Raw genomic sequence first — 14,744 nt, 5'->3', positions numbered from 1 at the left:
AATAATAAATCAGTAACATTCAGAAAGATTACAGTGATTTGTAGGGGCCATTTGATTGACGTATAGTTTAGTAATGGCATTGATTAATTGCATTTTATCTTTCATGTAAAAGCACGTCTTTATCTGGTGCCACAATAATAAATCTGGAAAAAAAATGCTCAGTACAAATTCAGTATTTACCAATATATATATATATAAATGGTTATAGTTTAAAATAATTTTACCATTTTTGCTTAGTTCTCCTAACATTTCATGACCCCACTTAAGTTACTATATAAGCCAAGTACACAGAAAATTGACTTTTCATTGGTCTTTTTCTGAGATTGAATATGGAATAGTTGTGTATGGCATCAAATTAAAGATGTAGGAAAAAAAAGGACTCTCCTCTGTGGCTTTCTTTTGTACTATCTCTGTATGACGACACAGCAACCTCCCCTTCCTCCTTCCTTTCACCCCTCCTCAATAAAGCTAAGCGCCGAGGCTGTAGTCATGGCAACGGGCGAAGGCAGTGGCGGCGAGCCTCAGAGTTGTATCCAACGTTTCTCAGGAAGAAAAGTAATCAGAGAACTTCTGTTTAGTATGCTGAGGCGGTACTCGAGAAAGAGAGGTGGGGGGGCGAAGGCAGGAGGGTGGCAAAGAGATGAAAGGAGAGAAAGAGCTGCTGGGGGAAAAAAAGAGAAAGATGGAAGGGTGGGAGGCCAGGGAGGGTGAAAACAAGACACAAATAAATATACAAAAGGAGAAAAGGCAGTAATAAAGTGATAAAGGGAACATACACATGCCGAGGTGGGAGAGGAGAGGTCTGCAAGCCAGGCAGCCTTTGTGTACAGGATAGTCAATAACAAACAAACTGCATAGAGCAGCATATCAAGAAAAACAGCAAGAAATGCCAGAAAGAGACAGAGAGGTAGAAAGAAAACGGCAAAGCAGAAGAGTGCTACAGCATGGTGAGGGGTAAAACACAGCACACATTAAAGACAGAGAAATGTGTGTGTGTGTGTGTGTGTTGTGAGGGGGTTGTAAGGACCCAGTCATGCTCTTGCGTCAGAGAGGAGCAAAGATGAGTCATAGAGGAATTGGAGCACCCCCACTGCTTATGTGTGTATGTAGGGAAGCAGAGGCGTAGGACTGAAGGGGCTGTGGTGACGTCATTGGATCCAGTGTTATACAATGAACCTGACAGACGCTCCAGAAGATAGACAGGATGCCTCCGTCCAAACCTTTTTTTAGCGTGTGTGTGTGTGTGTGGGTGGATGGGTTTGGACTTCGGCTAGAGTTGGAGAGAGTGAGCGCACATATACATCACGTTTATTCCCTTTTCTTTCTAAGCTGATTTTAATCTCCGAATGTGTAAAATGAAAGAGAATTAAATGCTGCTTGGGTTGGGCTTGGGACTGTTTCACGCTGCTGACAGACTGTAGAAGTACACTGGCAACAAAGCAGAGCTAAACAATCTCTGCAGAGTAATTTGGCTGCTGTTTTTTTTTTTTTACAACCCATCTCTGGGTCTTGAACAACACAGACAAACAGCATCTTAATGGAGCACCTGGAGAGGCCAGGATAGAGCAGTTATCTCTGCAGAAGAGAGCGCGCATGTGGACAGACAAAACACCACCATCTGTATGACAAGATACACAACAACACAAAGATGATACTGTCGATACATTCAAATAATTTCAAAATCATTTCTATTAGCACACATGCGAAGAAAAATCTATAAAATTAAACTGATAAAAAGACCTTGTATAATATTTCTATTTAATCCTATTTTAGTGTTATTATAATAGTAGTATGATGTAAATACAAAACCAAAACCACATATCAAAAATACATAAAGACATAATTTACAGAATATAGTAGAAATGGAATATAATATGCTGAACTGTGTTTTTGTTTGTGTATAATCACCTGAAAATAAGAAAAGACAAATGTTTTTACTACCTTAAAATGAGCCTTTTATATCTACAGTTCAGTCATGAGTCCTCTTCCATGCACCACCATATTTCTACAGTAGGCCAGAACTAACAAATTAAACACTGGCTCCAGATGGGGCTTTTTGTTTTTTGTAGTTTCTTTTACATGCTAGGAGGGAGAGGGTGAAACAAAACAGTTGTAACCTAATGTATGTAATGCAACTACACTGCTGCCACTAAATGCTACACACTGGTCCTATAAATGCGTGGGTGTGTTTTTCAAACATTCCTATAAAGGCAGATAAGGCCGTGCATTTAAATCATATTGCTTGTAAACCTTTTGAAATGTATTTACAACTAGACACTATAGAATGCTAAGCCAAGAGTCTTCCAAGATACACAAATCTGCTAGTGCAACCACATAATGTGTGTATTACAATTGATCTATCACACGATGTTAATGTTGTGAAGCTTTGTCATTCTCAGTTCTGCTTTTAAATGATCTGACAAAAACTAATTCCTCATCAGCAAACTCGGGTACGTTTTCATTTCCTCAAAAACATTCAGTGTCAAAGAATTTGGTGCTCTGACACTATACCTGACACCCAGGTGCTGCAAGACAATGTTACCGTGACACTCAGCCATTTTCATTAAAGTCTGTGTAAAGTAAGAGTAAATATCAGTTATTAACCACCCAGCCAAATTTGAATGAATCAAAATATCGACAGGTGTCTGAAATTAGGTGTTAAAATCTCCAGGACTGCGGGAGGCGTGTCCACTGAATGTACCAAAGCCACGCCCACTTGTGGGAGCAGTCAAGCAGCCATTCTGAAGCGACTGAAACGCGTCAGATGAGTTCAGAAAGTTACATGACTAACTTTGAACCACTCTGAGCGAGATGAATTAATCTCTATCTCTCTGCTAGGGGTGCAGGTCAGGGTGGCCTCAGTGTGTCATCGAGCCACCCTTTAAGGACCGCCCTCAAAATCCTGGACTGAAAACTGGTGAAAAACTGTTTCAACCTCTAACTCCACATTTCAGTTATATATGGTTTAAAGTTTTTTCACAAGTTTTCAGCAATAATTTCCAACATGTTTGATGCATGTTAAAAGAAATCTGGGAATTGCCTTTACAAAGACTTTAACTTGATTTTAATCACAGTAACAATGACACCACAGTGTCATCATGGTGTCAAAAAGGAATACTCCACATTACGCGCTCGCATCCAGCCCCATTAAGAGAAAGACATTAAAAAAGATCATTTTTCGAATTTGGACACCCGAACATTGTTAAAAACAAATAGTTTGAAGAAGACCAGGAGGTTGAGTTGTGTATCTGAATGAAGTGTAATCTTGAAACCAGATTTTTTTCATTCGACCTGAGTGGCAGCACCAGTAAAATAAACACTGTCATGTTGTGTAAACCTATATGTCAACCATTTGGACTGTATCTGAACAGGCCAGGAAAATGGACTCTTTTCTCCAGGGGGGAAAAATATAACCAACACACACACACACGCACACACACACACACACACACACGGGGACAGACCTAGACAACAGCATTCTTGGAAAGAGTTTTTGTTTCCATAGCAACACAGAGGGCAATTAAGATAGGGTTCCTGTGTAACAAAGAGTAGGCGAAGTTAGTCGCATAAGCCCCTCCTACACCACATCCCATAATGCTTTCTTTTTCAACTGGTCCAGTTGCCATGGATACCGCAGCCTCCAGGAGGTCACTACAGAGATCCCACAGCCCTCTTTTTTTTTTTTTTTAGGCTTTCCTGGAACACTCGGGCAGTGTGGTCTAGCTGAAATGATGCATATTTATAAGACAAGAGAGGGAGGGTTGGAGGGAGAGACAGACAGACAGGCGGTGAGAGAAGGTGAGAACGAGTGAGACAGACTGAGGAAGAGAAGGGAACCGCAAAGGAGATGACGACGAAGCTGCTGACAGCAGAAAGAGACGCACCATCCTTCCACTTGAAAATCTTCCTTGTAAACGTGACTTTCTTAATATTTAAACCTCTCCTGCCCATTGACAAGAATCTTTAATCTAAAGCTTTCCCTTCCTGCTCCTTGATTTGTTTTCTTTCCTCTGTATTCTCTTTCAATTCAGCCTTGGTAGAGCCTTTTTAAAAAGGCTGCCCTCTCTTTTCTCCTTGCTCTCACTCTCAGAGCACAGCACTCACACAGGCAGTTAACAAACAAACAAAACAAAAAAAACATAGATCAGCAGTTCAAGGGCCCCGGTATTAATATTTCAGTCCATCGGGGGAAATGATCGGCCATGATGAATAAAACAAAAAGACTAATGTAATGAGCAGATTCAGAAACATCAGTGAATAAATACTGTGTATTATTTACTGTGTGTATCTATAGAATAGAATAAACAAAGCCTGTGTCTGAAATCACTTTACCCATTTTATTTGAGTTTGTGAAACGTGTCCTCCAAAATTTAAACAATAATAAAAGTAAAAAATGAAAAAAGTTTATTGAATTCGGCTGCACCAGTTATTCATAAATCCATCACTATGTTCCTCTAGGCTCTTAGTAACCACCATCTACTGTAGTTTCAAACTTTGCCATGTGTTTTTAAGATTTGTCTAAAGTAGTAAAGAGTGACCCTGATGAGGATAAGCGGTCACAGATAATGGATGGATGGACATATAAAATATGCTAACATCATTATTAAACAGTACTTTGGTCAGATATAGTAACCATATTCCGTTTTCTGTCTGCAGTTTAAATGCGTCAAAGCTAAGCTTTTGTCAGCTGGTTCATTTCGCTACACGACAGTGACACCTGCCAGTTTGTGGGTGTAAATATTTAACATCAACTAATCTCTCAGTAAGGACTAGTTTGTGTGTCGTGACTTGTTCTCCACTTAAACACTTCATAGGCAAAGTGACTCCTCGTCACTATAAAGTAAGTTATGGAGCATGTTTGTAGGGAGTAGTGGATCTCTGACACAGAAAATGTGTTTGACTGAGGGTATATTTGCATTTTTGAACAGAACGATATAATTCAACGAAGACAGTTTGTGTCTTGTAGCGTTGTATAGCGTGTCATAGTGTATATAATGAAATGCATAAATCATTAGTTGTCTGTTTATAGCATTCTGTATTATCAACATTATACCACACTTCTCTGGCAATACTGTACTCCATTATAGCGATGCGAGTAGAGCACATTTCAGTTTGACAGAGACAGAGAAAGAAATGCAAATAAGAAACTGACAAACTAGCTGCACGGCATAGCAACACCGTGAGAAAAGTGAGGGCCTGGTTATGAAGAGTAGGAGCTGCAGAGGTGGAGGCAGATATGTTTCCCCAGGCGTACCAGTGAACCTGATGGCTATCTATGTGACCGTGCACATTTTATTACTCCATTAAATAACCCACTGACTAACAAAGAAACAGGCCAAGTGCGGGTACCAAGCCATTAATAACAGACATAAACCACAGAAAATGGATTGTGCTATCTGTGTGGAGCAATGGAGCGCAGATTCATGTTCGGAGGAGGAGTAAGGGAAGAGGGGAGGCACAATATTGGGGTGAAAAACATCAGCACACAGGGTTGGGTTTCAAGCATTGGCACATCTAACACATTTAACAGAGTTCAACAAAGCTTTTATCCAAACATAATACTGTAATTATATGTTAGTGTGTGCTTGATGACTAAGAGACTCACTCACCTTTTTGTCACTAGTGAAGCATGGAAGGATTGTAACGCTCTAACTTCAGCCCAGTAGATTAACCTGGTTTAAGACTCCGGTCACAGTCTGTGAGAGACAGAAATGAGCTGTCAATGTTTATGAACAGTAGAAACAGCAAATGAATACAACAATCAAACAGGCTCTGAAGGCGCAGTTCAGATTAGAGCTTAATGAAATGACCAAACGTCTCTCAGAGTGCCTGTGAGTTCCTGTGTGTGGGATTAGCTGTTTGATTTCTGATTTCCAAGAACCTACTCTGCTGTCTCACGCTACAGTTTAACGTCTAATTAAATAATATTGCAATTAATTACATTCCAATCACGTGGGACGCAAGTGGCGCACACACACTCCATACTGAAATAGCTTATATTCCACCAGATATTTATTCATAATGCATGACTGCTAACGTTTTGCTGACTCACACAAACGGGCTGATACCAATTTCAGTTTTCATGTTTATTGATCATGGAGGTGAACACAAGGTCAGGAGTACAATGAAATAAGAAGAGGTCAGAAAAAAGAAGAGATGAGCACAGCATTAAAGGCACTAGAGTGTATAGATAGGTATTGAATTGAAGTATCACTATAGAAATACAGTGACTATGTCTAAATGTACTATATATGTATATACAAAGGTGTACTATAAGCCGTATAAAAGCGAGGATGAAGTGAGGAGTGTAAAAGATGAGTACTGAAGTATGTATGAATAAATATTAACATACTTCATAAATATATTAAAAAGAGGATTACATGTAAAAGAAGATTTCATAGCCTACACTTGACATTTACCTGATCCAGCAACTATTTTATGGCGAGTTTGAGGTCAGTTGATTCATCATAAATATCCAATTTGGTCGCAGGGATAAAAAAAAAAAAAAAGTAGTTTCTGACGTGTATCAACTTTAGTTAAAGTTACACACTGTTCAGGAGTGAGTGTGTGTGTCAGTCTGCTGCGCCATACCATCAAACCTCGCCCATTGAAATGCCTCAGGCAGCAGTTTTGAGAAGTGAAATGTTTGTAGCGCTACTTTAAAATGTATTGAAAGTTTCAGAGTGAAGCCTTGTGAGGAATGTGAAAAGTTGCATGGCCATGCATTCGAAATGTACAAACAGTATAAGAGTGTAGATTTTATGACACTGAAGATGCTTAACAGTTCTGTAAATCTTCATTATTTCTTAAATTCACTGCACACTATACTGACTTTATACTCTCTCTATCTTTCTGTTGGTGTGTGTGTGTGTTGCGTTTAAAGGTCGGTGGTCACACCATGCTGCCAATCCGTTGGATGCCCCCTGAAAGCATCATGTACAGAAAGTTTACCACAGAGAGTGATGTGTGGAGTCTAGGGGTTGTTCTCTGGGAGATCTTCACCTATGGAAAACAGCCTTGGTACCAGCTCTCCAATAACGAGGTACAGTATAAAGCACTCGATCTAAAGCTTGACTGATGTAATTCCACGTCTGAACTCAACATATTGATTGCTGTAAATGTGAAAGTAGCTGAAAAACTGGAAGCACCTTCAGCTTAACGAGTGATGCCAAACGAGAGATGTTTGTGCCTCGAGAAAACAAACTAAATATTCGATCCGTGTGCAAGGTTCTCAGAGGTATACATCATGTTGGCCAGAAAAATCTCATTATATAAAGCCAACAAATAGTTTAGAAACTCAGTGAGTTGTTTATCATTTCATTGTGTCTTGAATTATTTGTGAGGTACGACAGAGCCAGGGATTTTGGAGTAGACGTGTCTTGTATTTTACGTAGAAAAATTTTTTAAACCCTGTTTTTAAAAATGTTTTGTCATGGTCACTCATTTTATTTGGTTTTGGATTTAAACTCAGAGTTCCCCAAGTAGTTTTTATATCCAGCAGACAGTGACAACCACTAAAATGAGGATTTCCAGTTATATTAAAGATGACACTCTTCATATTTTTGGCATGCTGTGCATAAACATATATCTGTTCTTTTCCCTACTTAAAGTTCTATCTCCTTACATATTAAACACTTGGGCTGCAACCAAGAGTTACTCAATTGTATTTATATATGAGTGAATGGTTTTAACGTACAAATGTATAAAAATGAGAAAAGCCAATTTACAAAACTCCGAAGTAGTGTCTCCAAGTTGCTCATTTTCTCCAATAAATACCCCTAAGGATGTTCAGTTAATACTGAAGAAAGGACGCAAATCATCACATTTGGCGTTTGTACATAATTTAAACAATTAATCATTTATCAAGATTGTCATCATTTAAACCCTTTAACAAGACTCATGCTGCGAAGCCAAACATTTTTTAAACCCACAGAGTTCATTTTTTAACAAGTGTCAATAGAATATGCAGGCACAATATGTCTAGCATATTTCCAGTGTGTTGCAGCCATAAAAATCATGAATTTCACAATTTTCACGCAGAGGGGAAATAGAGAATTAATTCTTGCCGATTAACATATAATTATTTAAACTCAAATGACAACAGATTCCTGACAGAACAGGATGCCAAATCCCTCAATTTGATCCACTGTATTAAATATGCAACTAGCCCAAAATGTCTTTGGACCATTTAAGTGTCTCTATCAGGAAATAAAACAACCACCAAGTTAACAATTGACTGTTTTGTCTGAATAATTAATGCGTCTGTTTACTACACCCTGGGTCTTGACCCAGTTTCCGGAAAAGAAAACTGTATCGGAGCCCTTCAACCCTTCACCTTCACCTTCACCTCAACTCTGGTTACAGCTTTCTTGCCATGTCATGGCCCCTTTTCTCCTGACTCACTCTGGTTACATCCAAAATTAACCTTTAGCCTCCTCCATGGTCATTCTTTTCCCGTTTACATCTATAAAATCTCCTCTGACTCGCAGTTCACTCACCTTCTGACCCAAATCTGATGCTCAGATATCTTTGACACAGGATATGGTTTTGAAGGTATCCGTTTTTTAGGGTTTTTTTTTTATTTTTTTAATCTGCCTTCACAAACTGATAATGATCGCAGAATAAGGAGGAGGAGTAACAGCTCTCTCACAAACTAATTTTGAAATATTGAATGATAATCTTTAGGTATTATGACATCCTTTGAAATGAATATATGGCAATTTGGAGGACACAACTGGTTTTTGGGGTTTAATAGAAGCCATTAATTGGTATTCAATCCACGCACACAGCATGGTATAGTCAATTGGGAAGGAAATTAGAAAAAAAAACTTAATTAAATCACAGGCTATTAACTGTACAGATATATTTCAAACTGCTGCCAGAGTGTAATATACTCCTTTACTTCTCTATATACAGTTTCTCCTGTTCTTGATCCAGAAATCCTCAAGTAGATTTAAAGCTAAAATCTGTATCTTTTTAAAATGAATGTTATTATACAGTCAGTCCAGGACAAAGTGCCGAAACACAAATTTTCCTCTTCGACATACTATTGAGGAATTGGACTGGATTTGTCTACTCTATAACCTCTGTAAATTATTTATTCACAGTTCCACTTTCACTGTATGCTCTGCAGTGAGGTGAGAAAACTTCACCGAGCAGTAACTCCATCATCCTGAACATATCAGCTCGAATACTTGTTTGTTTGTTTGTTTTGAGGGGCCAAGAAGACTACAGCTGACATTGAACTTGATGCCTGTCTTTCTTCCTCTGCAGGTGATAGAGTGTATAACCCAAGGCAGGGTGCTGCAGCGCCCCAGGACCTGTCCTAAAGAAGTATACGACCTGATGCTGGGCTGCTGGCAGAGAGAGCCTCACATGAGACTCAACATCAAAGAAATCCACGGTCTGCTCCTCAACCTGGCCAAAGCCTCACCTGTATACCTGGATATACTGGGCTGAACGCAGGAGCAGGACCTGGTTTTGGATGTGTGTGTTTGGGTGTGTGTATCTGCGTTTGAGGTTGCATGCATGTGTGTGTGTGTGTGTGTGTTAGGGTGGACATAGTGACACCCGTGAATGAAGTGTGAGATTGGAAGTGTGTGTGTGTGTGTGTGTGTGTGCACGGTAACGCTGTACAGGATGTGAAGCTATTATCAAACTCTTAAAGGCAATCAAAAAAATTCCTCAACCCATCTCCAATCGCCTTCTTCCTTCCTTCCTTCTTTCCTGCCAATTTCCTCTCCTTTGTGCATCTCTACCCCTTCCCTCCTTTCGTCCTGAGGAGACATTTATTTTAAAAAAACAAACAAAAACAAAAAAAGAGCTTCACACTTCTTTTCAAATGCTTTAAACTGACTGGGGCTAAATTGCTGAAACCTGATTAACAGGACTTTAAAATTTAGTGACTCATCCCTTGCTGCCTGTCAGACAACAGGACTCAACATCGGGGGAAATCTTTGAGGAGGCGCAGCGTGCGTGTGTGTGTGTGAGGATTTCCAGAAACGTCAATCCTTTGCGTGTAAATAGAAGACTTTACGACGGTGAGACGTTTCAGAGAAAATGGCTCTGTGCGATGTGGAGCCATAAAGACACTGTGTTTCCCCCCCACCTCTCTCTCGCCCTGTCTGTATGTCTGTCTTTCTGTCCGTCTCTCTTTCGAAACTATACATGAGTATTAAATGTCAGCATTCATCCGACATGGCCTGTGGTAAAGACAACACAGGTGATGTTTAACACACTGGTACCCATAAGGTAGATTGACTGTAACAAGAATAACAGACAGGAAAAACGATGGGAAGGTAAACACAATCTGGTTTTCTGCCTTGTCAGATGACAAAAGAGGATGTCTGGTTGGCTAATTTTGCTAAAATCACTAACAAAACAGTGCCTGCTGAAGCTGAACTGAACTGCTGTGGTGAAAAAAAAAAACTTAAGGAGGAGGCAGACTGAGGTATTCTGCTATACTGTAATTGTCAATGCCGAATACAAGAAATGTAAAAAAAGCTTGATCTATCCGGCACTGATATCTCCTCATGCAACAGACTGATATACATGATTATAAGGATATATGCACCCATATCTGCATTTTACCACGCCTTTCTGTTACTTTGCTCAAACACTGGACTGCACTGTCATACAGCACATGGTAACACGATGCCTACTTTCCCCCCCCTCAAAGTGACAGATGCTTCACTTGTGATGTCAAGCACTCGTGTCGGAGGTCAATTGATTCATTTGTCCGCAGCTGTCTGACAATCGTGAGGTCTTGGTGTTGATGGGGGGGTGTAAAGGTTACTAAGGGAGGCTGGGTTTTGAGTGGTCAGATCACGGTCAGATGTGTGGGCGGTGGCACTTGTAGAAGGTGTGGTTCATTTGGTCAACCCATATTAAATCATAAAGGCTCTCAGCACTCAGACATCCTTGAAAACCACATGTGTGCTAGAGGGGATTCACACGACAACACACACATAGACACACATACGTACACACTGTATACCTTATCCCGTCATCCCTCCATCTCCACACATACACACACACACTGGAAGACACTCAAAACGGGCCGAGAAGGAAATTGAATTGTGCATGTTTTATTATTTGAGCGGTGCAGTGCTTTAGCCAGGCCCCCGTCCACTGTAATGGTGTAATGTATATTTCATTACAGCCTAATGGGCTCCATTAGCACAGTCTCCTCACAGACATTCAAGACTTATTGTTTTATGGCTGAGAAGGAAGGATGGAGAGGAGAGGGGAGATGAAGGAGAAGAAAACAATGAGAGAGGGGCCTGAGACGAGGAGCAGTGGAGAGAAGAAAAAGAGAAAGAGGAGAGGTAATAATGCATATTGGGAAGAAATGGAGAGGAAGGGAGAGAGTTCAGAACGGAAGCAATGGGGTAGAAAGGAGAAGGCGATGGGAGTAAAAAGGTACGAATGGGTCATGTAAGAGGAAGATGGGGGGGAAAAAGAGGAGATAGTGAAGTGAAAAAAAAAACGCGGGAGGAGAGAGGGGGAAAGAGAGGAGGTGTGAATGTCCTCAGGGAGAAAGTGAAAGTGAGCATCCATCACTACTGCGGCCTGCAGATGTTCTATGAGGCAAAACTTCAACTTCACGCTCCCATCACATTCCTACAGCTGGCCTCGACCATACACACATTTCACTGGCAATCCACCAACAGCTTACACTGAAAACAAACCCAATAATATACCACACTCACCACTTCACTCACTTACAGTACAGCTAACGTCTGGCTCATTGTATATACACAACCGCTCACATGCATACGAGGAAACACGTTCAATGTTTGTTTTTGGCATTTTACTGGAGCATATTTTACTCTATACGGACGTATTAAAAAAGTCATAACCACTGCGGTTTCACTAACAGCCATTTTAATTAGATGTAAATCATCAATCTGGACATATATTTGTTTATTAACAACAGCACTTGATGGTATTGATGTTTGTGAACTTGAAAATGTTGATTTTATTGATTTATAGTATTATTATTTATAAAATTTAAAAAGCATTTTGTACATTTCTTTCTATATCTAATGTTGCCTTTTGCAACAACAAACTGACTGAAATCGGTTTAATTGTTTATGTTTTCGCAAATATGTAAAGATAATCTTGAGTGTTTTTGAATTTTTATGTCAGGCTCCCTCTTAACAGCTACCTAGCCTGTACTCATGTACAGTGTACTCTACAACAGGGATGGATGTTTCACCAGTCTGCCACATTTGTAGTTTAGTTTGACATATTGCAAAATTATTGTCCTGTCAGGGCATGAATATGAGGGTTAATGGCCACGGCATTGACAAGGCAGCCTAACAAGGTCCTCAAAATCCATCCCTGCTGTACAGTCAAGTAGAGTTTGCACTGAGTGAGCACACTCAAAACTTGCCACACAATAACTCTGTGCAATAACAGAGGGCAGGGTGTGTGACATCGACATCCTAGCTGGCTGCACTGTGTGTGTACGTACCTGCTGTGTTTCCTTTTTTTTTTTTTTTTTTTTTTAAAAAAATGATGAACTGTGTCAGAAGTTTGACAGCGAAGATGTTTTGACAGATAGGAAGAGGCTGTGAGAGGGGGTGTTTGTTGTGATGAAGACTTGTCAGCCCAACACAGGAGCGTTCTGAGAAACTTTAACTCTGCCTGAAGATCGGCTGCTTCAGATAAAGTGTGTTGGTCAAACTAAGAAAAAAGAAAAAAAAAAAAGGAGGAAAAACAACTGCTGTATGAATGGACACCTCAGAAAAGGAGGGATTGACAATCACAGACTTCTCTCTTTCTCTCCCTTCTTCAAGTGACCTACTGTAAAATAGACTATTCAACCAACTTTCCTCTTCTATGCTGCCTATACTGTACGTGATAGTCTTACACTTTGGTCTCTAAAAGTGCTACTTTTTCTTTTTTTCCTTTTTGTAAAATAACAGCAAGAGGAATGAACAAAAATACGTGTACAAATGTGAATAAGCTGCTGAAAGAAATAAGCATCACAAACTGCTGTGTCCGAGACTGTCAGTATTTAGATTGTACCGTTTTCTTCTTTTGTCTTAGAAGTGGAGGGCAGAGAAATGAGTAGCTATACACAAGACTCACAAAATACACAAAATGACATACAGTAGCCCCGAGGACACAAAGTGGTATTTGCTCATTCTCCCAGTGGTGTGTGTGTGTGTGTGTGTGTGTGTTTGTGTGTGTGCACGTGGAGAAGGCTGATTGATGCCGGGGGGTGAGTCGGGAGGGATTCAGACGCAAGCCAAATCCTAGTTCAAATGCAACGAGATTCAACGGAGGAATCAGGAATTGATTTGTTGTCACTGTTCACCAATTCATGATAAATGACTTTACCCAGTCTTGTTGAACTGAGGTCGGTATTATGGCAGCTAAGATTTATGGAATCATTCAATTGCTTTATGTCTGTGTAAAATCAGCCTTCTTCTCGGCACAACTTAACTAAAGCCTGGGTTTCACAGAAGTATATCAGCAATATTAATGCATATATTTTCTTTTGCCTCGCTATATTGGGCTAAACCATGTGACTCAGTGAACCTAAAGCATATTCCACATACAGATACACATTGTGTGACTTTGAGTATGTTCTGATCCATTATCACATTTAATCCTCTCTCTCGCTCTCTCACACACACAAACACACACACACACAACAGACACACACACACACACACACGACCCCCCACATCACAGTTTAAGCTAATAGAGCTGAAATATCATGAAGGTCATCTTTAAGATTACCTTTGTGCTTGGATGCTCCTGGATCACCTATGCCCTGAGGAATGTAATACCACAAAAACTGCTTCTCTCTGCTAAAAGAAAAAAAAAAAAGGTAAAAAATGAAACTGTGATTTGCTATATGCAGTATTTCTGGGTTGTTTTTTGTTTGTTTGTTTGTTTTTTGGGGGGGTACTGTGCTATTTGTTTCTGTGTTTAGAGGGTTCTGCTACTGCAAGCAGGTATTTGGATGTGTTGTGGATATTTGGATTGTAAAAGGCTTGAAAATAAGACAGAGGACAAAACGATGTAAGGTTTCTGTATGAAAGAGATGTTGACGTGTTATTTCTATGCCTAAGAATGCTCTTCAAAATGTAAGAAACATCTGTATTGCAAAAGCACACAAGGTAATTAAAAGCTGGAAATATTCTGATCGCTGCAGCTAATGTCTGTCTTTGCAAGCAGGTTTGTTATTTGGTACAGTACAACACACACACACACACACACACACACACACACACACCTGAAGGGAACTTGTATAGTCATACAGTCACGTGGTGGAAATGATCATAATGACTCATAATGGTAACGATATGATTTCTTTCTGAATGTGGACCAGTCTGTCGTGATACAATGTAATTAATAAAAAGTGTTATGTCACATCAAAGCTCCCGCAAGTGAATATACTGAGAAGTTTAAGTGTGCGTGTGTGTGTGTGTGCGTGAGTGTTTGTGTGTTAGAGAGACAAACCCAGCAAACAGCGAAATGAGAAAGGCTTTGTAAGAAACACAAGAAGCACTCAGGCATGCCCAGGGTGGTGTGAGAAGCAGAAAAATAAGCTAAATTGAATTCAGTGACAGAGCTGGAGTGTTGCTACATCACTCCCATTCTATTAATCCCAATATAAATCCAGTGTCTTTAAAAAAAAAGAAAAAACACTTGCCTTGGTTTGCAGATTAGGAGCAAACTGAGGGCTTCTTGCAGGTAATTGTACAAGCAAATTGGACAGGAGA

General features: G+C 39.9%; 1 protein-coding gene across 4 annotated transcripts in view; it reads left to right on the top strand.

Moving 5' to 3' along the window:
- The window catches only part of ntrk2a (neurotrophic tyrosine kinase, receptor, type 2a), a 74,987-nt gene extending 60,823 nt beyond the window's left edge, over positions 1-14,164 (top strand). For all 4 annotated transcript variants that reach the window (XM_019259903.2, XM_019259906.2, XM_019259905.2 and 1 more), the window contains exons 19-20: positions 6,884-7,042; positions 9,274-14,164. In XM_019259903.2, the coding sequence (XP_019115448.1) occupies positions 6,884-7,042; positions 9,274-9,459 (345 nt within the window). In that variant the 3' untranslated portion in view covers positions 9,460-14,164. The remainder of the gene's footprint in view (positions 1-6,883; positions 7,043-9,273) is intronic.
- The last annotated feature ends 580 nt before the right edge of the window (positions 14,165-14,744 follow it).

Source organism: Larimichthys crocea, chromosome III, assembly GCF_000972845.2.
Source record: "Larimichthys crocea isolate SSNF chromosome III, L_crocea_2.0, whole genome shotgun sequence".
NCBI lineage: Eukaryota > Metazoa > Chordata > Actinopteri > Sciaenidae > Larimichthys > Larimichthys crocea.
This window is presented reverse-complemented; position numbering and strand designations above follow the sequence as displayed.